This window comes from Astatotilapia calliptera, chromosome 10, assembly GCF_900246225.1.
Source record: "Astatotilapia calliptera chromosome 10, fAstCal1.2, whole genome shotgun sequence".
NCBI lineage: Eukaryota > Metazoa > Chordata > Actinopteri > Cichliformes > Cichlidae > Astatotilapia > Astatotilapia calliptera.
Genome location: NC_039311.1, coordinates 19,506,352 through 19,528,787, shown reverse-complemented (window position 1 = coordinate 19,528,787; position 22,436 = coordinate 19,506,352). Strand labels below are relative to the sequence as shown.

At 41.9% G+C, this 22,436-nt stretch overlaps 1 protein-coding gene across 6 annotated transcripts in view; it reads left to right on the top strand.

The window, feature by feature from the left end:
- The window catches only part of LOC113030084 (transcription factor COE1-like), a 90,644-nt gene that overhangs the window by 40,743 nt on the left and 27,465 nt on the right, over positions 1-22,436 (top strand). For all 6 annotated transcript variants that reach the window (XM_026181178.1, XM_026181175.1, XM_026181177.1 and 3 more), the window contains exons 7-9: positions 16,071-16,152; positions 17,678-17,819; positions 19,079-19,212. In XM_026181178.1, the coding sequence (XP_026036963.1) occupies positions 16,071-16,152; positions 17,678-17,819; positions 19,079-19,212 (358 nt within the window). The remainder of the gene's footprint in view (positions 1-16,070; positions 16,153-17,677; positions 17,820-19,078; positions 19,213-22,436) is intronic.

Sequence of the window (22,436 nt, the reverse complement as noted above, 5' to 3'; positions counted from 1 at the left end):
AGAGAGAAGCAGTGGCAGCAGACTGAGAGTCAGCTGTATCGCAGACACTTATAACATGGAAACGCACACACACACACACACACACACACACAAGCACTCGTTAGTGTGTCTGTGACTTCCACCAGGACTTGCATTAATTTCCTGGACACTAAAAATTGAAAGATTTGTATCACAGGGACACACACACACAGGTATAGTGCAACACATACACACATGCCATCATGGTGTCTTCCACCCATGACAGAGAACAAAGGGGGAAACTGTTAATTGAACAAAGGGTCTAATTAAATTGGTTCATGTGGGTTTTTTTTAATTATTAATTGTCTGTAGTTTAATTGGTTGAAAGAAAGAAAGAAAGAAAGAAAGAAAGAAAGAAAGAAAGAAAGAAAGAAAGAAAGAAAGAAAGAAAGAAAGAAAGAAAGAAAGAAAGAAAGAAAGAAAGACTTAGTATTTTGTTTGGTCATTGTTCATTTACAATAAGTAACAATAAAACCAACCACGCCATGTTAAAATCCCATGTCCTTGAGCAAGATAAGCTCAAGTTGCCCCCTCTGGATACATGTAAGTGTGTGAGCATTAGGTTAAAAGTGCTTAAGCACAGAATAAAGCTCACAGTAAGAAAGTGCCTTGAGTGCTCAAATAGAGTAGAAAAGTGCTAAATAAGTACCAGTCCATTTACACTCAGTGGTTTCAGGAAATTTATAGACATTTGTTTGTGGTAAACTCAAAAAGCATCAAAGGCTTTCTTGTGAAAAGTCTCACCACTCGTTCCGAATCTTGGTAAAACCTTGAGGCAGTTATTTTGGGTTAACATGATCAAGCGGGCAGCACGGTTGGTAGCACAGCAAGAAAGTCATGGGTTTGAATCCAGTCTGGGACCTTTTTTTGTGCGGAGTTTGCATGTTCTCTCCGAGTTCACAAACAAGCCCAGAATTTTTATTAAGCAAAGGTGTAAATGTGAGCATGAATGGTTGCAACAGATTGGCTACCTGTCCAGGGTGTATCCTGCATCTCACACCATGATGACTGTGACAGGACAAAGACCCCTACAGCTCAGACTTGGATAAGCAAAGGGACATGGATGGATGGATGGATGGATGGATGGATGGAAGGAAGGAAGAAAGACCAAGCAGCTTGTTCAACATGTTATGGTTTCGGGTTTTATTTCTATCATGCATGTGCAAAGTTTCATAACATTACATCTTAGGCAACTGCCCAAACTAGAGTGCCAACATGATCCATCTCTCTAGCTACGTCAAGGAAAACAATGTTTACAACCATAACAAGAGCATACATAGGATCAGGATTGTCAGCTGAGCTCTTCTTTCTTATATTTATCCATGTTGCGCTGTTATAACGCAAATTATTGGCTGACTCTTTACATTTCTGTTTAGAACGCTTTGAGCTAAGAGCTTCAGTACGTATGGATTTTCTTTTTTCAGGAGTAGAATAAGAAGTTGTGCTGTGTTTCTTACAGACTGCCAAACCATGATCTTTTCCTGAGTCTGCTCTAAACTTCAACCACGAGAAACAAGATGCTAGTTGTCCTGAAACAACACTTTTTGTCACTTTTTCTCTAAATTGTGCCAGATGAGTCTTTTATTAATTAAAAAATCTGATTCTATTATTGAAGCTGTTGATCTTATTAGCAGTCAGAGTAAATGTAATAATTTGTTATTGATTGTGTGACACTTTTAATGGTGGATTTAAAGTTCCCTCGTTATTGTTAATGTAAAGAAAACATAGTAAGGAGATGAGTGATGTAGATGAGTAGAGGAGTGCAGATTTGTTTCTATTTTCATCATTACCCAGTCCTCTGTACTCCTGAGTGGAGCTCCTTGTTTAGAAGTGTGCGCTTGTTTTGTAGTCAGAACGTCTCTTTTCTTCTCGTCTCTTTTTCATGTTTTTGTCGTGAGTCTACCTTGTATTTCTTCTTCTGTGTTCTTGATCCTTGAGGTGTTGTGAGTTGTTTTGTCTGGTTAATTACCTACACCCCAGTCGGGAGGTGAGTGTTTGACAGTTGTCACTGCAGTGTGTGTGTGTGTGTGTGTGTGTGAGTGTGTGAGTGGAGGTGTAAGTCTGACTGTATTGCAAGACCTCACTTATGTGACAGCATGTAGACATGATGGCTTTGCTGTTGTTCAGGTACTAGACAACATTGTTCTCGTTCTCCTACTTCTCTCTCCTGCACGCGCACACAGACACAAAGACACACACACACAGTGAGGAGTCTCCCATTGTACTCCATCTCTTGCTGTCTCTTTCAGTGGAGGTGGTATTTCTTTGATCACAGCAGCGACACTGATTAAAAGGAATGATGCCTGTCGTGAAGGCAGCCGTATTTATAAGACTAAAGGAGGAGACAAGGATGCATCCCTCCCTCCTTCTCTATCCCTCTCACACATCATCTTCACCTTTTTGTCTCCTTTTCTCCTTCCTTCGTTCTCTGGGTTGACTTTATTACTCTTATTTACTTATTTATAGTTCACACTCATACTTATTGCCCAGTTAATATCTGCACTGTTGGTGATGCAGCAACTCGTTCAGTTTTCATTGTGAACATGTCGGTGTGTGTGTGTGTGTGTGTGTGTGTGTGTGTGTGTGTGTGTGTGCGTGTGTGTGTTCCTGCATGCTAAGTGTGCCAGATCAGGTAGTTTTAAACAGGACAGCAGAACCTGTCTACTTCTTCCCCTTCATCTCTCTTTAACAAGTTCATTTATTCATGAGTGTGAACACACACACACACTTACACATGCTTGTGCACACACACTCTGGTTGTGTGGCAGGAGGATAGACTGCTGGCAGATAAAAGAAAGAGTTCCTGAGCTGTTGTTAAATAGTCTGTCAGCATGACGTGTGCACAGACACACAAACACACACACCAACACACACACACACCAACATACACACACGTAAGCACACAGAAGGTGAAAATGAGCCTCTTTGTTTTCAGATTTATAGATTTTAATTATTAAAAATTTAAAAGGGAGAAAATAATAAGTATTAATTATTCATACACAGCATGTTAATTGGTTCTTGAATATTCAAAACAAAACAATCTCATGAATATTCAGATGTATAAAGAGAGGATTAGAGAGCTCAAATGAAGAAAAACATGTTCCTGTAATGAAAGGAAAGGAAGGAAAGGAGGAGGAAAGGAAAGGGTCAGCGAAGCCAGGAGAAGAGGATGAAGTGATTGGAGGGGGAAAAGGGGGGAAGGAAAATCAGTAAAAATGAATATAGAGCAGAAGAGGTGCTGTGGAGGAAAGAAAATAAGAATAAAAAGCAAAAAAGAAAGAAAAACAGCAGAGAGTCAGGGGCGTCTTTTGTGTTCTCACCATGATGGATGACAGTGTTGACTAAACGAGCTAAATTAGAAGCTTTTTCCTGCAACTCTGTTGAAATATTATTAACACGCAGCAACTTTAGTGAAACATATGATTCAGCTGCACATAATGACCTTGGCTATTGATTTGGGAGTAGAGGGAGCAGCAGTGTTTTTGTACTGAGAGAGCGGGGGGGCGTGTCAGATGGTTTGTTGCAATGCAGGTCTCCGTTATAGACTGTCATTATAGCATTAACTCATGAGATGCCTTAATATACATACTCTCCTCTACACACACACACACACACACACATAGGGACACACACTTAATAGCTTTAATTAGCTGGGCATGTGTCCAGTCTTGTAATTAGCTAATAACAGCAACATGGATGTGGTTAATTAGTGGTGGTAGGAGGTGCTTGTGAATTAGAAAGCTAACGACACCATTACTGTGGCAGGAATAACACAGCTATATGAAACACATGAGCATTATTAAATTAAAAATTATATAGGTTCTTTTCAGTGCGTCTTGTTGACTGAACATTCATAATGATAAAAACTGTGGCTCTGACCACCTCCGCTCTCTTTCGCCTCTCATTTTTTTGTTTTAATGCTCCCTTCCCTCAAAGGTAAGGGAAATTCCCTGTTAGTTTTCCCGCTTTGTAGCTTTAAAGGAACGCTGAGAGATTTCGGCTTAATCTCTCATTACACATGAAAAGGAAGCGATTATCTGAAGAGCTTGTCGCCTTTCTTCTCTTCATCCTCCTCTCTGCTCCTCCTCATCCTCTACTTAATTGGAGCCCCATCAACCCGTTAATCAAATTACTTCTGAACCAAAATTGACAGTTTTCATTAATTATAAAGGATTATTCTAATTGCAATTCAAATTTATTCATTCACAACAGACGGCGCTCAGTAATATTTCAGTGAATTAGCATATTAAATGGAGTGGTTCGAACATCAGTTATGGTAATGTATGCATATTTCCTTATTTGGACCAGGGTGAGCCATATGCGTGCCACACGGGCAGTTTATATATATGTGTGTGTGTGTGTCTGTGTGTGTGTGTGTGTGTGTGGGTGGGTGCACGCACAGGTGAGGAACCTTGACAGTATTTAATTTGTTTGACAAACGTAGCGGGAGTTAAATGCTCTAACTTGCCCTAAACATTTCCCTCACCTTCTCCTTTTTCTTTCTCGTCCTCATTTCTCTCTTCTGTATCTTTTCTCGCATCCTTTCTTTCACCCTTCACTGCTCACTTTTCTCAGAAAAGTCCCAAAGTAATCTTTAGGCTGTTGTCCCGCCAAAGTAAAAGCTCTCACAGTCAAAACTTTAGGTGAATACCATGAAAAATAATGATCTCAATCCTTTATATGAAAGGAGTAACCAAGTGAAGGACACCGATATTAGTGGTAACACCCTTATATTGGGAATTCGGGTGTTTTTCTTGTGTTTTTCACCCAGAAGTTCTTTTTGTGAGGTTATTTTTTTATAGATTTTCACTTGCTTTTTACTTTCGCTTTTGGTCGTGGTTAGGTGTAGGCACAAAAGAACTGCTTGGTTAGGTTTAGAAAAAGATGTGGTTTGGATTTAAATATACCCTTTCACAACATTAGCATGACTGGAATGAGCTGTGACTTTTTGTTTTGTTTCCTTGCCTCTCTGTATATTTAGAGCCAAAGGCATTATTAAAGGAGACACCAGATGCAAAGACAGAAGCTGAAGCAATTTGTAGCACATAATGTTAAAGTGGCAGCCCGAGTGGACAGTGAGTGCTCAGATCAGACTCCAGCCAGAGAGATAGCAACTTAAATTAAATAATAATTCCAAGATGTTGTGACTAAATAAAAAAAAACATCCCTTTAAATATACTAAATATCTAAAAAAACAAAAACAAAAAAAAAACCACATACATGTGCATAAGTGCTGAAGCGGCACAAGAATATACCAAGTGGCACTTAACGAGTTAAAGATTATTTTATATTTTATTTACAGTACTGTACATCTTATACAACATGCTTCTTTTATATACAGTTGTATACAGTTGAAGGAATGTTTTGCAGTATTTTCCTGAATCTGAGGAGAGAGCACAGCCCTGTATGCTTCACAGTTCATCCTCCTACTACTATCAGCAGTCACATCATCAATAAATGCCAGTGCTTCCACCGCATCCACCATGGTTGACAGATGATGTGGTATACTTCATATCAAGATCCTTTTTTTTTTTGCTCCTTCTGCATACTTTCTTCCTCTAATTATTCTGGTCCAAGTTCATCTTGGTGTCATCTTCCCAAAAATTATTTCCAGAAATGTTCAAGCTCTAATCCGGCCTTCTTGTTCCTGAGTGTAACCAGTGGTTTGCACATTGTTGTAAACCTTCTGTATTTTCATGTATGAAGGCATCTCTCACTTGGACACTTGTACAATGACACTCCTACCTTGAGAGTGTTAAATGTTAGAAGGTTTCTTAACCCTGGAAATGGATCTACCATCCTGCACTCTATGTGTCTTCTGTGGCCTCTCAGATCTTTTTATGCTGCTAAGCTGGCCAGTGTATTCTTTTTTTTTAAAGAATGAACCAAATTGTTGATGTTGGCTGCTTTTATATGTCTCTGATAGGCTCGAAAACAAAATAAACCTAAGTAGAAGTGAGGCCTCTGTCAATTGCAGAGAAGACTTTGTATTTTGAGTGCTACCAAATAGATGTCAGTCAATTGTCTGATTACTTTTGATCCTCTCAAAATGGGGATCTATGCATTTAAATGGGTGTAAATCATAAAAGTTAATGCAGTACTTTTGTAACACCACTTGAATTGAAGCTGAGGTTCGACACTTTAGTCACATCTCGATCAGAAAAACTGTGATTCCCCCAAAACGTATGGACCTAACTCTATCACCCTCATTCCTCCTGATATTAAACAAATGATAATTCATAGTTTTTAATGAAATGTGTGCTCATGTTTGCCCACACCTGTACACAAAAAAGGTAAACACATACAGAAGGCTTAAGGTCTTTCAATCCATTAGAGCAAATTGAATAATTAAATAAAGAATCACTTCATGCAAGTGTTTTCTGGTTCTTTATCTACTGTACATGAAAGGTTTGAGTTTAAACTATGGCAACTTTGTAACACTTTACCTTGCTGTGTTCCCATTTGTGTGAAAACAAGAGGTCATGAAACATAAATGTTGAATTTATTGAAGACGGACCAAGCAAGTCCAGCTTGGAGCAACACATGCATGCATCATACATCTGCGTGGAGAAGAAACTTATCAACGTCCCCTCAATCATTACCATCATATCTCAGAAATCTCTAAGTAGGCAAGAGATGCATTTTTACTGACAGTGAAGCTGTGTGTGTGTTTGAGTGACTGACTGATGGAGAGAGGAGGAGACAGGAGGAGAGAGGAAGAAGAGGTTCCTGTCAATATCACTTCCTTCATCGCTCTCTTCCTGCCCTCTGTTCCTTTTCGTACCCCCCACCCACAATCCCAGCCCCCCTCCGACACAATCCATGAATTATTTCTAAGAGCAATGACAAAGGAACAGACGCTCACTCAAAAACAGCCCCACAAGTTTAGTTCATCTGCTGAAACCCCCGCGGCACACTGGCGCTGTTGTCTTGTTAGTAGGTAATCACCGAACGGAGGGTGTATCTACGTGTGTGTTTTTCTTTGGTGGTGCTGATAAACTTTATGTGTGTGTGTCTGTGTGAGAGAAAAAAGAGTAAAAAGAGTAAAAAGCACAGAGAGCCTGAGCTTCAGTTCGATTTGAGGTAAGCTGTCTGTGCCTGCGCTCCCGCGCACGCATGTGTGTGTTTGTGTGTGCATACTGTACATGTTTGGCCCAGAGCGAGCGATCCTTTAGCTGCTTGCTCCCCACAACTCTTGCCTCCCCCCTTCTCCTCTGTCCCTCCTTCCACCTTTTTCTCTCCTTTTTTTCCCCCTCCTCCTCTGCCTCTCACAAATCAATCTCACTCATCTATAATTCAACAGTTTGCCTTCAGCCTTTAAAATATACACCACAGTAACCTCCTCCCTCTGTCTGTCTAGCCCCTCATCTTTGCCTTTACCTCTTTGCTGTTCTCCCTTGTTTCTCCCCTCTTTTCTCTCCCTCTGGTGAGTCGGACCTCTGACGGCATTTGTAATGATGTTGTAATTTAATCTTATCATGGCCTCTAACTGTAGAGCAGCATCAGAGAGCCAGTAGCGTCGTTTTTGTTCAAGTATTTAACAAAGTTAATAACACCAAAAGCCACTAATCTCTTCAAGTGCATACAAGTAACCCCGGCAATGAATGTCTGGGATCATTTTTATATCAGTGAGGTTTTCAAAACGGCCGCGGCCTCAGTCGTTAAAGAAATCTTAAGATGCTGAAATGTTAAAGATTTTTTCACACAGCACAGCTTGTTTTTTTATGCGGCAGAGTATATTGTATTTATGTAGCTCCTCAGACTGTGTTTATGTAGTACTAATCTCACACTCTTATGGGGCCATAGTCAACACACACATAGAAAAACAAGACAAATTGCTGACTTTGAAGCATAAACCCTGATAATTTCAATATGTTTGCCTAATTTTGGTATCGAATTCATATTCTTATTAAATATCTCTCCAGTGATAATAAACTGTTGTCATCTAAGTAGCGTCATACAGGTTCATCATACAGAATGCAGTATCATCACCAACAGGTTTCCTGACTGAGAGCAGATCCTGTGTGTGTTTGAAACACATGACATCATTTTTCCTTCCACCTATCTGATTCAGGGTCAGCTGGACTCTATCTTAACTGTCAAAGGCCAAGAAGTGGAGTGCACCCTAGGCAGGATGGCAGTTTTGGACTAAGACAGAGAGACATGGAGAGAACATGCTTGCATGGACCTTAGATCTGATCGTGACCACTTTCCGTTGTTAGACTCCAAATGAAGCAGTTTCACTTTCATGTAGCTTATCAGTTGGCCTGTTTACAACTTGTCTGGCTGACCGGTCATGAATGTCTCATCTTCTGCCATTTGTCTGAACAGGATTTGCAGTTTATGAGTCGTCTTCTCTTCTCAGTCGTTCACTGACTCAGAGACACAAACACACTGGAGGTTCTCCTAAACCTCTGTATAATTTTGACCGTTAACCTCCAGTAAACCGGCGCTGGATCGACGTATCGCAGCATTTGTAATGCATTACTGGGCTGTGCATCGCTCTGCGCTGCCTTGTCATAAACTGATGACATCAGTGTCACCCTTACATGCAACAATGATGTAATGACACTTATACAGGTCTGAATGAGTGCAAAGTAAGTACGCCGTGCAAGTTATTAATTCTCAGTCTATCTCAGCCCTGCAGACATTACGAGCCCTTTCTCACAGACATCATGCACACTGGCTATCACCACACTGGCCTGCGCTGTCATTTAAATATGCAGAGATGACAACAATGACAGCATTAATAGTAATGATAGCAATATGAAGCTAAGCCCTCATCATCATCATCATTAGCATATCTCCAGGGAGATGAGCCGTGATTGACAGCTAGCTGGGTGTTTTTTGGGCTGCAGCTCAGCTATCAATTACCTCTGTGCATATCAACCATCATTATGTAAAATAACTCTGCTTCGCTCGGCTCTCTTAAGTCTTGTTCCCTCGCATAACTCTCTTTCCCTCTCCCATGCATTTCCTCCCTCCTCCCCAGCCCCCTCGCTCCCTCCTCCGCTGCCTTTTTTCTTTCTTCCGCACTCCATTTTGCTCTTCTCCCACCCACCCCTGCACCCGCCCCACACGTTTTGAATGTTGCTCAGCCGCTCTGCTCTTTTTCCTCCACTCTCACACTCGAGTTACGTTCAGCACCGCTCACCCATGGCCCTGAGTGTTTTGCATTTGGACATCTTAGCTACAAAAGTTACTTAATACGGTAAATGTGCCTGACGTGTATAGAGAGATGCACAGTGCGTTGTTGCAAAGCAAATGGAAACACACATTAGCCCTCTGTTGTTCATTTTCAACCAGGTTCCTGTTTCGTTATCTTCAATAAGAGATGTCTTCAGTTTGTGTGAAAATCAGCAGAAACGCTCTTTGCACTTCGTGGACAAATTATTAAACTTTGCTTGTTAGATTTTGTAACTGCATGTAGAAAGCACAATATGAAGATTATCAGCTTTGTGTTAGGCAAGACTTCACAAAACTCACATATTAGTGAACCAACCAAAATACATCTTCCCTCCAACTCAGATCCTTCTGATTTCCTTACATTTCTGCATCATATTAGTCTCTCTAATCCATTTAAGACAACTTATCAGCATTTAAAATACTAACTGCCTTTAATTACCACTCCTCCAACCTGTAAGTCAAAGTGGATGTAAACATTTAAAGAGATTTGAACTGAAATCTGTGGATTATAGCACTGAGCCCTGTATCAGCACCTGTTTAATCTGCTGAAGTGCCCCTGAGCAAGATAAAACCACAGCAAAGTAAAACAAGCATTCCTCCAACAGGAAGCAATATATTATCACATTATGACTGCAGTAACAGCCGAACAGATTGCCTAATAGGATTTTATGTCCTTGTTTTTCCTACCGAATACTCAGATAGCAGGCACGGGGCCCAGCAGTGCTATCTGATGTCATCACATTAAACAATAACAAACTCACAATGTAAACAGGAAACAGGAAGTTGATCTCTGTGAAAGATCAACAGACTGAGAGGGAAACTCTCACTACTCATATTAGCTGCAGATTAGCTACTGACAAATGAGAATAAAGCACATTTAAAGGCCGGTCACTAATGCGCCGCATATAGCGATAGCATGAACTTGTGCTTCATTTTTTTGTATTTTTTGCAACTGGTCCCTCACTTTGTGCAGAAAATGATCAATTATTTGGCTGTTACGATCGGTACACATACATTTACGAGTTGCTTCGCACACACACGCAGACGGAGAAAGTGAATATCATTCTGTCAGAAAGCTTTGCCAGGAAACTTGGCAGCTAGGTAAAACAAGATATCTAAAGAAAGCAGTGAGACAGAGAAGAGACACAGGAGGCAGGAGAAGCTAAAGCACTGATCTGTTGTTCAGTTTGTCTGCACAAACTGACTCACTGCAATTTCTCCACCTGTCAGCAACAACTCAGAATACCGTGTGTGTGTCTGTGTGTGTGTCTGTTTTCTTTCTCTTCCAAGGCAGCATCGTTATTCTTGGCTCGGTAGCACACCAGGTCTTCTGGGAATAAAACGGACACAGAGATTCAGTCTTAGACGCTCACGATCTTCTTCACACATACACACAAAGCTGGAATTCCCCCAGATGTCACCCTTGCCCCGTTGGTATTGTAACTATTTAAATGATGGGAGAGTGGTCGAAACAAACTCCCATAATCCTCTTTCCCGATTCTCTTTTCCATTTGTTTCCCCTTCACACACTCCTCCCCTCCTCCTCCTCCTCTTCCTCCTCATCATCACTGTTTCTCTCTCTCTCTCTCTGCATTCAGCCATCTCTCCATCCCCTCTCTCTGTCACTTCCTGTCTCTCTGTTCAGGTCTGTGTTAGCCCTACATATTAAATATTAATGTCAGTTGTGCTCTGAGCCATAATTGCCATCTCAGCCCCTGAATAATGGATGCTGCTGTGCTGTTCACCACTACACTATAGCTAACAAAAAATAACAGCATCCAACTGTTGTTTGCTATATTACTACAACCAACGCAGTACAGTGCAGTAGTGATAAACCTGTCCACCCTCAGATAACTTCCCAACAGTGCTGGTACGAGCAGCTGTAGTTACCTTTTCACATTAAATGATTCGTTTTTTTTAACAGTCTAAAAGGGTGTATTTTAACCCTAACTTAACAGTTTTTTGCTAACCAAACAGGAAGTGAAAGAAAAAAAAACAACTGAAAATGAGACCATCTGCCTGCTTGTGCTCGTTTTATGTGTCCGTTTGGACGTTAGGTTCCTGTGCAGTCCTTCAAAAACCCAGCAGCAACAGCTCGACTGTGTGTTGTTCCAACGCTGATCAGTGGACCGCAAAAGAGAAGAGAGCTTCAGCTTTTCATTTTGTATGTTATAACTTCATTCTTTTCTGCAGCTGGCTGACAGAACAACAACAGCACAAGCTAGAGCAGCCCACAGACAGGTCGCACCACATACATTGGAAACTGCCTCCAACAGGCAGCAGACGTTCTCTGCAGGTAGACGGGCTGTCTATAGCACCCTGCCAATGCACTGCCAAAGGAGAACCATATTCTACCCATTATTCACACTTTGACGTCTCATAATATTGAAAATAATTCTTACAAGGGTAATTTAAGCTGGCAAAAATAGAGATAGTTGATTGTTTATATAATCTGGCTGATTATATTTTACGGTTGCCTAGCACTTTGTTTTAGTAGCATCAGTATTAACAATATAGCATGCTAACAACCCAGCAACATCTTTTATATTTAAGTTTATAAAACAAACACACTAAAAAAAGTGCTCTCCTGTTGCAGAGTCTTGCATGGTTAAGAATACCTTAGTAAAGCTAGCATTCAGCTGCAAGCTCTCCCTGAATACTGAAGATGAGAAACACAGAGATTATCCTGTATACACTGGATATTGTAGTCTTTTGCACCTATGTCTTCATCCACACTCTGACTCTATAATGAAAAATCACAAGTGTATAAGACAGTATTACTTTTGCATGTTAATGTTTTTGTCTTTCTTCTTTTATTAGTTTAAATTACTGCTCCCCCTGACTCCAACACTGAAGAGCTGTGTGTGCATGTGTGTGTGTGTGTGTGTGTGTGTGTGTGTGTGTGTGTGTGTGTGTGTGTGTGTGTGTGTGTGTGTGTGTGTGTGTGTAGCAGGCAGGACTGGTGTCAGGTCAACTCTGTGAGTGTGGTACTCACAATATAGCAGCAAAGGTCAACAGCGCCGTTATCACTTGAACATGATCGGGCCTCAAAGAGGGAGAGCAGTAGCGGAGGGAAGGGGAGCGCTCTCCCCTCCCCCACAATCACTCAGACCCTTATAATTGCCCATTTTAATTGGAGGCCTCTTAACGACCAGCGACTGGACCAGCCAATCAATTCACACAAGATGTCTCTGTGCGTGTGTGTGTGCGTGTTGCTGCAGGGTCTCTTTGTAGCACAGTTGATTAGGCCAGATGGGGTCAAGTGAAGGGGAGAGAGGATCGCTCCCATACTGCATTAAAATGTAGAATATGTACTTTTGACAGTCAATGAGAGAAAACACTCACACCGGAAAAGGACAGAGTCGAGTGGAAGATGGAAATATGAAAAATAATGAGATCACCAATAAGCTGAGCCAGTGATAGAAGGAATGCACTGAGAGGGGGGAATTATTGCTGTAATACTGATGTGGTGATTATTAAGGTGATGTTTAAACCGTTCCTATCTTTCTCAGTAGAGCAGCAACAGAGAAAGCAGCAAGAAGAGCCTGCAGCAGAAATATTGTTACAGTAGCTGCAGAGCAGAAATAGAAATAAAGAAGTTCATTTACTCAGAGCACCTAAAGGAGTCCTGTTGCGCTGTAGAGGAGTGCCTTGCTGAGGTTTTATTTCTGCCTTCCATTTTATCGATGCAACATACAAGTGCGTCAACGGCTTGTTGTAAAAGTCAGCTGCAAAAGTCAGCTAAGTCCCAGTTTACTAACGATTTAATGAACTGGGACATATAACATAGCAGAGTCTCAGCAATGGCAGGATGATAGGAGGTATGTTAGGACACTGTGGAGACTAGTTGCTGGTGATGGCAGCTCTCTCACCGACCAGTGTGAGGTGGAGATGGAGGAGGCAGGATGCAAGAGTCTAAAAGGCAGAATGACAGGAGAGTATATGAAACAGCCTGATTGGCTCACAGAGGCTGGGTAAGAAGATGACTGAACTTGAGTAATGATGACAGAATTGAGCTGGACACTGTGGGAAAGTGAAAGAGTAGACTAGAAGCCCAAACCCCCAGGAATACACACCTTCCTCAGTGAACTTCTAGGGCTCATTTATAAAATGGTTCCATATTCATACTTGGAAGTCTTCTGATCGTTCCCAACAGCCTGCTTATGTTTTATTCATTAAGGAAAAAACATACGCTTACGAAAGAAGGCTGTAAGGTCCGCGATAAATTTATTTAATATATAAAATCAACTTAATTCGACAGACCCTGCCTTGTTATTTATTCTCGACTAATGCCAGCTTGAATGAGAGATTATGTCAAGAGCGAGAAAAAGAAAAGAGGAAGTCAAACATGGAGCACGAAAATGCATTGATTGAGATGGGACACATAGTCAGAACTGTAAAGTTCACTGCCAGCTTGGATGCATACGTGTAGCAAAGTGTAATACCCTTCACACCAGCAGTGGGAAAATCACTCATGGTGTCTAAACTTTACACAGAGATAACATTGAGGTCAAAGCAAGGTTTATTTTTACATTTAAAGCAATTTAAACAATGTTGTTTGTGGTTATGGTTATAGATGAGACCACAGTGACAGTGCATGTAAAATCCATTCAGTTTGTTTTAACTATCAGAGTAAGACACATGCATTTGATTATGAGAATCCAACCTTGTGTTGTGTCTCCCGAATTCATTGTATCTGCTTTTCTATTGTCTGAAACTCTTAAAAACTTATAAATAATTCATATCACTTATATATTTGTGTTGACTAAAAACCAAGACAGCATTAAAACTAGATGTGTAGAGATGATATTCTTGGTAAGATCTGCGTTATATACTCTTCCATCAGATCAGTGCTTTTGAACAACTCCACAGTCTTTATTTTAATATTTTGTCCTTTATTATACTTTTTATCTTATATGTATGTTATACAACATTGTAGAAGCAAATTATGTTTAAATTACCGTTTCCAGAAGCAGACGTTTCAATTACAGCATCATTTGCAAGAGTTACATTAATAAAATGCTTATAGTTTTACACTATAAAGATGAATTTTTTTCTCTTTCCCATTGGGTTTCTTTTTTGTTTGAATCCATATTATTTTCAGTCTTTGAAATTTAGGTCTTTTACTTGTAAATTATTGCGTTTTTTTTTTTTTTTTTTTTTAGTATATCAGACAGATGAGCGGGGAAGTGTGTAAGCCTCCCAGTCGCCTCCTTTACGCAGAGATCTACAGCACAGGGTCAGCTGAGGCGCTCATGTTAACGCTATGCTAGTGTTGTGAGAAGGACTAGACAGTGGGAGGTCAGCAGGGGTCACCGTGGCTGTCCTCCGCTGTGATAGGCTGTCACCCGGAGGTTAAGGGTCAAGATAATTAGGTATGCAGAATCCCAGCGCCGGTGTTCTAATGAAGCTTGAGCTCGTTAATGCAGAGTTCTACACTCAGACCTGCCACTAGGCTGTGCTGCACCGTCACACACACACACTCGCATGTGGACTACATGTTTGCGCGCACACACACGCGCACGCTCATGCCTCTGCTTTGTTCTGGTGGTCCAATTCAAGGGCTGTCACCTCTTGAACAGCAGAGCTTCGGGCTCAGCCACCAGGGAATGGAGATAATACAGACATATTTTCATGAAATCTAACATAATGCAATAGCTCTGCAATCTTAATGTTATAATGGAGTTATAGTATAGGATAGTATAGTATTATATTCAATAATTTTCTGAGATATAGAGGTGTCTTTTTCAATCTTATCTTTAAATATCTTGTGTTGGAGGGCTGTAGTTTGTGTAAATAGTCCTGTAGACCTTTGAAATGGCAAATATGGTTAATGTAAAAAATATTGTATTGGATTGTGTTACAATTTTCATGTGGTGCTTTAGGTTTTCATCCTAGGCTAGTAACGCTGTTTGATCTCATTTCTTTGTTTCTGTAAAGAAATTCCTCCCGGATTAAAGTGAAACTGAAGACAATCATCTGCTGTTTATTAACACAAAATATATTTGCAAAGTAAAAGGTTTTGCATGAGTGCAGAGGAAGGGAAGTGGCGGTCTTCTTTGTGTTTGAGGCTGTGTGATGGGGTATTGCTTTTGTTGAGCTGTGAGGAGCACAGATGTAACACAAATACACATGCAAACATGAACATGTGTGGGTGTTTGTGTTTTTCTGTGCAAGTGTGCCTTGTTGCTTCTGCCAGGCTGGCCAGCTGGCTCACAACAAAACACAACCTGGATGTGTTTGTTTGCCGTTGATGGCCATCTGTGTGTTTGATTTATTCTGTAATATAGATTCATGACATATGGTCCCATTTCAAACACCTAATGTCAACATAGCTCCACTTTTTAATGGCTTGACATCAGGGTTAATGTTAAGAAAGTAGATCCTGAATCTTAAGTTTTGCAGAAATATACAGTTGCTTATTATCTTTAACACTAACTGGATTTATGCTTTTTCGTGACTTATGGAAACACAGAAACAGCGGGAATTTTGAGAGCCGAAATTCACAAAAAGTGTAAAACTTAAGGTCAAACTTATGATTTCCTCACAGTCACGTAGTTTCTGCAGTTTTGCTACAATACTATAAAACTTCCCTTCTCATGTGCTCATCCGCTGTCTTTTTGTGGACTTTTCAAAGAAGCTGCTGTGGATTTAGGAACAAAAAAAGTTCCTTACATCTGCAAGCAAATTCCACAAGGAAATTCATTTTGACTTTCACACAGTATGAAATATTAATTTCTCTCTCTGTTTATGTGGATGTGTCTGCACTGGGCCTGAGCTCGCATTCTGGAGGAAAGCAGTCTTCACTCTGGTCTATTGTCAAGCTGTTAACCTCAAATATGGCCTTATCCTCTTTGTCTCCACAGATTTTTCCTCAAGTTTTTCCTCAAGTGCAACCAGAACTGTTTGAAGAATGCAGGAAACCCGAGAGACATGAGGAGGTTCCAGGTACAAACCGCAAGATTTTCTTCACTCTCGTAATTCATTCCTCATTTTCTTTTGTCGAGGCTTCTCTCTATACCTCGCTGTCTTTTTTCTCTCATTCTCGCCCTTCCCTTTGTCTCCTGTGGACATACCACATAATGACACAAATGCATGGCTGCTGCAACACATATACGCAGGAATGTGTGTATGCGTGTGTTTCTGTGTAAGTAAATAAGCTATCAGCGCCTGTACAGGAAACATGAGATCCTGACCCTGAGTAGTTGGAGCATAAATATACACACAATGCAGGGGTATAGAGGGGAGAGGGTAAGAGAGCCAAGCAGTGTGTGTGTGTAAGAGAGAGGGAGAGATAGGCCACAAATTGGCAATGATAAAAGAAAGATGCTAAAAAAAAAAATCATGGCAACCAAAAAGAAAGAGATTATGCAGTCTGACAGGTGAGGCTGGGACAGAGATGGGGGTCCAGGGTGTCCCCCACCTCTCACCCTGTGTCAGCTGGGATAGCTCCAGCTGCCCAGGACCATAAGCTGGGTAAGCAGTGAGAAAAATGGGCGTATAAATAGAATATGGAAGAAGCAACTGAAAAATCCCATTTTTATTATCAGTCTAACATTCCCAGTATGCATCGGCATACTGCAAACCTGAGGGACCACGAGTGACAGAGACACAGCACGCAAATGCATTGCCTGTGACACTGTATCAAGAGAGAAAGAAAGAAGGTTGTGAATAAGATTTCAGGCAGTGCACTCAGTATTATTTCCTTATCTAAAGGCCACAACACAATCAGGAAGACACCACTTGAGCATGAATAGAGAAACTGGACGCCCAGGAGATACTGATAGATTTATTACCGTGGCACATGAGTATGGGAGTGTGTGTGTGTGTGTGTGTGCGTGCGTGCGTGCGTGTGTGCGTGCGTGCGTGCGTGCGTGCGTGCGTGCGTGCGTGTGTGTGTGTGTGTGTGTGGCGTGCTCTCTTGTGTACAGACTTGTGTGTGTGAGAGTGAGATGGGATGGAGAGAGTCATCCAGCACCAAGTGTGTGACGGTATCTGTGCCTCTAATTGTGCAGCTCTATTGTAGTGGAACCAGAAAAGACAGCTCTGTTTCCCTGGGAGATAATTAAGGGCCGGACCCATCAGGAACTATTGGACAGAGGAGGACACACACACACACACACACACACAGAGTGTACAGTGACTTAGTGTGTGTTGAGGGTGCTGGTAATAGCAGTGATAACAGGTTACATTTAAAGAGCTTTTCACAGTTTCATGCTTTTAACTCCTCCCTGCGATGATCCCTCGACCCCCGACTTTATAATTCCTCATTTTTTCTTTTCTTTTTTCTTTTTCTTTTCTTTCTCTTTCCCCGCTCCCTCCCTCCCTCCCTGCCTACCTCCTTTCCCACCCCTACCCATTTTTTATGTCCACCTTTTCCACCTTGTTCCCCAATCCTCTCCTTGTTAATCACCTTATTTTCTCAATTGTCCACCCAACTCTCTCTGCCACTCACCCTCTTACCTCTCTCCAGGTGGTCGTATCAACGACAGTGAGCGTGGAGGGACACGTCCTGTCGGTCTCTGATAACATGTTCGTTCACAACAACTCCAAACACGGTCGACGGGCCCGCAGGCTCGATCCTGTGGAGGGGACGCCGTCTTACCTAGAACACGGTAAGGAGTGTGTGTGCATGCATGCAAGCACGTGTGTGTGTGTGTCTGAGAGCATAAGCAGCATGGCCACCAGATGGTTGATGGTTTAATCCTATCAGGTGATTCCTGCCCCTCCATCTGGCTAATCCAACTCACTACACACACACATTGCATGGTGTGGTGCTTTCTGTGTGTGTCAGTGTGTGTGTATCGGTCTAATATCATTATGCTTTTTTTCATACTCAAACCCAGACTAAGGGGTGTTGTTGTAATTCAGCTGCATACTGATAATCACACACAAACACTTACACTGAGATGAGAGCTGGTTTTTGACAGACGGGTTTTTGTTGTTATGATATAGGATTAGATCACATGAGCTTAAACACACAATACTCTGTCATATTGAAGTGACATAAGCTGACTGTATCCATTATGTTTGAAGTCATGTGATGCACACCAAACCGTCTGTGTGTGCTTTTATCCATGTAAGATCATTAGTTTCAGAAATGAACTGTCCTAATCTCGTGCCAGTCAAGCTTTGGGATCAACAAACTGTAAACACACCAATACAGATTGCGTCCAAATGATGCTTTTAAACTACCTTCAATCAACGATAATGGAAAATTACACAGTGAAACAAGAAGTGAGCTTCTGTTTTTGGGGTTTTTTGTACAAGTCATTTAAATAAATCTCTTTTTTACCAGGAGTAAATAGTAAACTAACTGCTGTTGGTTCAGAGCTTTCAGTGATTTCTTTTAAAATTTTGGTTAAATTCTATTATTATGACAGTCTATTCTTTCCCACTCAAACACTTCTTCAGAAACATAAATAATGGTTGAAACTGAAGTGAAGAGAACCCAAAGACTTTACTTGATACTTCAGCACTCGTTTCCTGTGTTTATCATTTTACTCAGCAGAATTATTTACAAGGGGAAACCCTTCTTTTTTGCACAAGGACCCATTGAAAAAGGACTCAGTCTTTGAATCTGCAGTGTTTTCAGTGAATAAGTGTGATGATCTGGAACACAGCCAGAATCCGCGGGTGCAGCAGGATGAATTATGAGGTGCAGATGCAACAGGGATGAAAACGCTTCAAGCCAGATTTCCCCTCCAGTTTGCAGACTGATTTGTGTTTTTTTACAATAGCAATATAGTTAATATTTCATGTCTTTTTCAGCTGCAGTTTATTGTAGATGCATGTTAAATACCAAAAGTACCTAATTCTTTTTTTTCACCCTTTTACTCATGGATCTAATCATGCTCTCATCTATATGCTCCAGGAGCAGCGCCCTGCATTAAAGCCATTAGTCCCAGTGAGGGCTGGACTACGGGAGGTGCTACTGTCATCATCATAGGAGACAATTTCTTCGACGGTCTCCAAGTAATCTTCGGTACCATGCTGGTTTGGAGCGAGGTCAGTTTACCAGCCGTCCTGCCCCAGTGTTGTTTCAACCCCTCAACTGTGTGTTTTTGCCTTCGGAGCTTTGGAAGTAATTCAATATGAAAACACACTTTTCGTCATGGTCAGGCTCTTAACTGTGCGTGATCAAGTGCATGTTTGTGTGTACGTGTGTGTGTATGTGTGTTAATGTTTGTCTAAATGAGGTTTGGCTCTCTAATGAGTCCCCACCAACGAGCGACCACCGCCCCTCACTACCTTCCTCACCCACACTCCCTCTGTCTCTTTCTCTCTGGAATACTGATCAAATCAGCAGATTTTGATAGCCATCAGCTTAATGCTCACAAAAACACTCCCTCTCTCTCACACACACACATACAGCTCACTATCATACTTTTCCCCAGCTCCACTCCTCGACTGAATGTTTATTTGTCTTTTGACTCCACTCACCGTGTGTGCCGAGCGACCGTGGCTCTTTTCCAACAACAACAGCGACAGTGTTTCTGTGTGTGTGTGTGCGTGTGTGTGTGTGTGTGTGTGTGTGTGTGCGTGTGTGTGTGTGTGTGTGTGCGTGTGTGTGTGTGTGTGTACACACACACTGGCAAACATGGATGGGTGTTTGTGTGTCTGTGTTAAGAGCTGAGGGGTTTGTTTACAGTGTTGAGAGCCACACTTACACTCACTAACATGTGTACAGAGTCTCAGTTCAGTTCAAACTGACTCAGCTCTCTTGGCGTTCCTCATTCCATCCTTCGAATGGATTTTAGCCAACCAAATGCTTCATTTGCACTCAACCTGATTATTGATTTCGAAGCAAGAAAACACAGTTTGCAAAAGGTCCGTCGGTGGAAAGTCATTACATGTTTGCCAAGTGGGGTTTGTCTGTATCTCTCCTTCCTGTCTACTTTTTTTTCAAAACCCTTAACAGATATTTTGAAAATCATCCATAAATATGTTATAACTGGTTCAAGTGTGTCTCGAATATGGCTCAAAAACAATGATTTATCTTCCTCCTGGTATAAACAGAGATGCTGGAAGGTCAGGATTTAGTTCATTTCTATTTTCTTTTTATTTACCCTAAACTTGTGGTCCATTTCAAACTAAGTCATGTAACATACTGTCATCATTGTGGAGCAATTCTGTCATCGTCATTTATTGAGGTTTACCACAATTAGTTCATGTCACAGCTCCATTAAGGTCTCGCCACAGCATTTGAACCGAGTTGAGGTCTGCACTTTGACTAGGGCCATTTCAGCACCGTTGTTCTGTCCATCGTCTTCTACTGGAACAGATCCCAGCTGTCAGTGGGCGATAGGTGGGTTACACCTTGGACAGGTCGCCAGTCTACCACAAGCTATACACAAAGAGACAGGCAATAAATCACACTCACATTCACAGCTACGGACGGTTTAGAACAGGGGTGGGCAACTCCAGGCCTCGAGGGCCGGTGTCCCTGCAGGTTTTAGATGTGTCTTTGAACCAACACAGCTGATTTAAATGGCTAAATTAGCTCCTCGACATGTCCTGAAGTGCTCCAGAGGCCTGGTAACAAACTAATCATGTGATTCAGGTGTGTTCACCCAAGGTGAGATCTAAAACCTGCAGGACACCGGCCTTCGAGGCCTGGAATTGCCCACCCCTGGTTTAGAATCACCCGTTTATGTAACATGCATGTCTTTGGACTGTGGGAAAACCCAGAGTATGCAAACTCCACATGGAAAGGCCACATCATGTGCATTCAAATCCAAGCCTTTCTTGCTGTGAAGTGAGGGTGCTAACTAATGCACCACTTCACAAGCGCATGGCACAACACAGAAGAGCCACCTCCACAGGACAAGACTCAGCAGTCCATCTGCATCTTAAGGATAAAGGACACAGAGAGGACAGATGGTTTGAAAGAGGAGTGAAAGAAGCCATCTATGTCCACTGTGAGCGACCATCTTTGAACAGAGGCGGGGGTTTACGACACCAACTCTCTGCCATCTATAATCCAGTTTTGAGATCCCTTACCAGACGCCTTAACGCCCACTCACATCCTGGGCCATCTGACCTCAGGAATTCGCATGATAAGATGGGGCCAGGTTTCACAATGAACACACCCGAAACTCTGGCTGATTGGGACCCACACCCAGTTTCACACCTTGGCTCAGGCGATTAGAGGATCATCAGGGGGTCCTTTTGTCCCTCTGTGGGGGGAAACTCCCACTAGGTTATATCTGGGACTCCCCACCATTTGACCTTAGAACTGAAGAAGCTTCTCGGATGAGAGGTGAAACGTCTTCAAGCTACTTAAAGAAGTCCAGACGCTTTTCTTTGCAAGCTCCTTTGACTACGATGACGTGGATGACTGAGAACCTTCACAGACATACAGTGGGGCAAAAAAGTATTTAGTCAGCCACCGATTGTGCAAGTTCCCCCACTTAAAATGATGACAGAGGTCAGTAATTTGCACCAGAGGTACACTTCAACTGTGAGAGACAGAATGTGAAAAAAAAATCCATGAATCCACATGGTAGGATTTGTAAAGAATTTATTCGTAAATCGGGGTGGAAAATAAGTATTTGGTCACCTCAAACATGGAAAATCTCTGGCTCTCACAGACCTGTAACGTCTTCTGTAAGAAGCTTTTCTGTCCCCCACTCGTTACCTGTATGAATGGCACCTGTTTGAACTCATCATCTGTATAAAAGACACCTGTCCACAGCCTCAAACAGTCAGACTCCAAACTCCGCCATGGCCAAGACCAAAGAGCTTTCGAAGGACACCAGGAAAAGTATTGTAGACCTGCACCAGACTGGGAAGAGTGAATCTACAATAGGCAAGCAGCTTGGTGTGAAAAAATCTACTGTGGGAGCAATCATCAGAAAATGGAAGACATACAAGACCACTGATAATCTCCCTCGATCTGGGGCTCCACGCAAGATCTCATCAAATGATCATGAGAACGGTGAGCAAAGATCCCAGAACCACACGGGGGGACCTGGTGAATGACCTGCAGAGAGCTGGGACCAAAGTAACAAAGGTCACCATCAGTAACACACTACAATGGCAGGGAATCAAATCCCGCAGTGCCAGACGTGTTCCGCTGCTGAAGCCAGTGCACGTCCAGGCCATAGCTGGACTGGCCATCGGGCGTACCGGGCATTTGCCCGGTGGGCCGCTGGCGATTTTTTGTTTTTATGGGCCGATGGATTTTTTTTTTTTTTTTTTTTTAGGAAGGGTATATATAATGAAAGGTG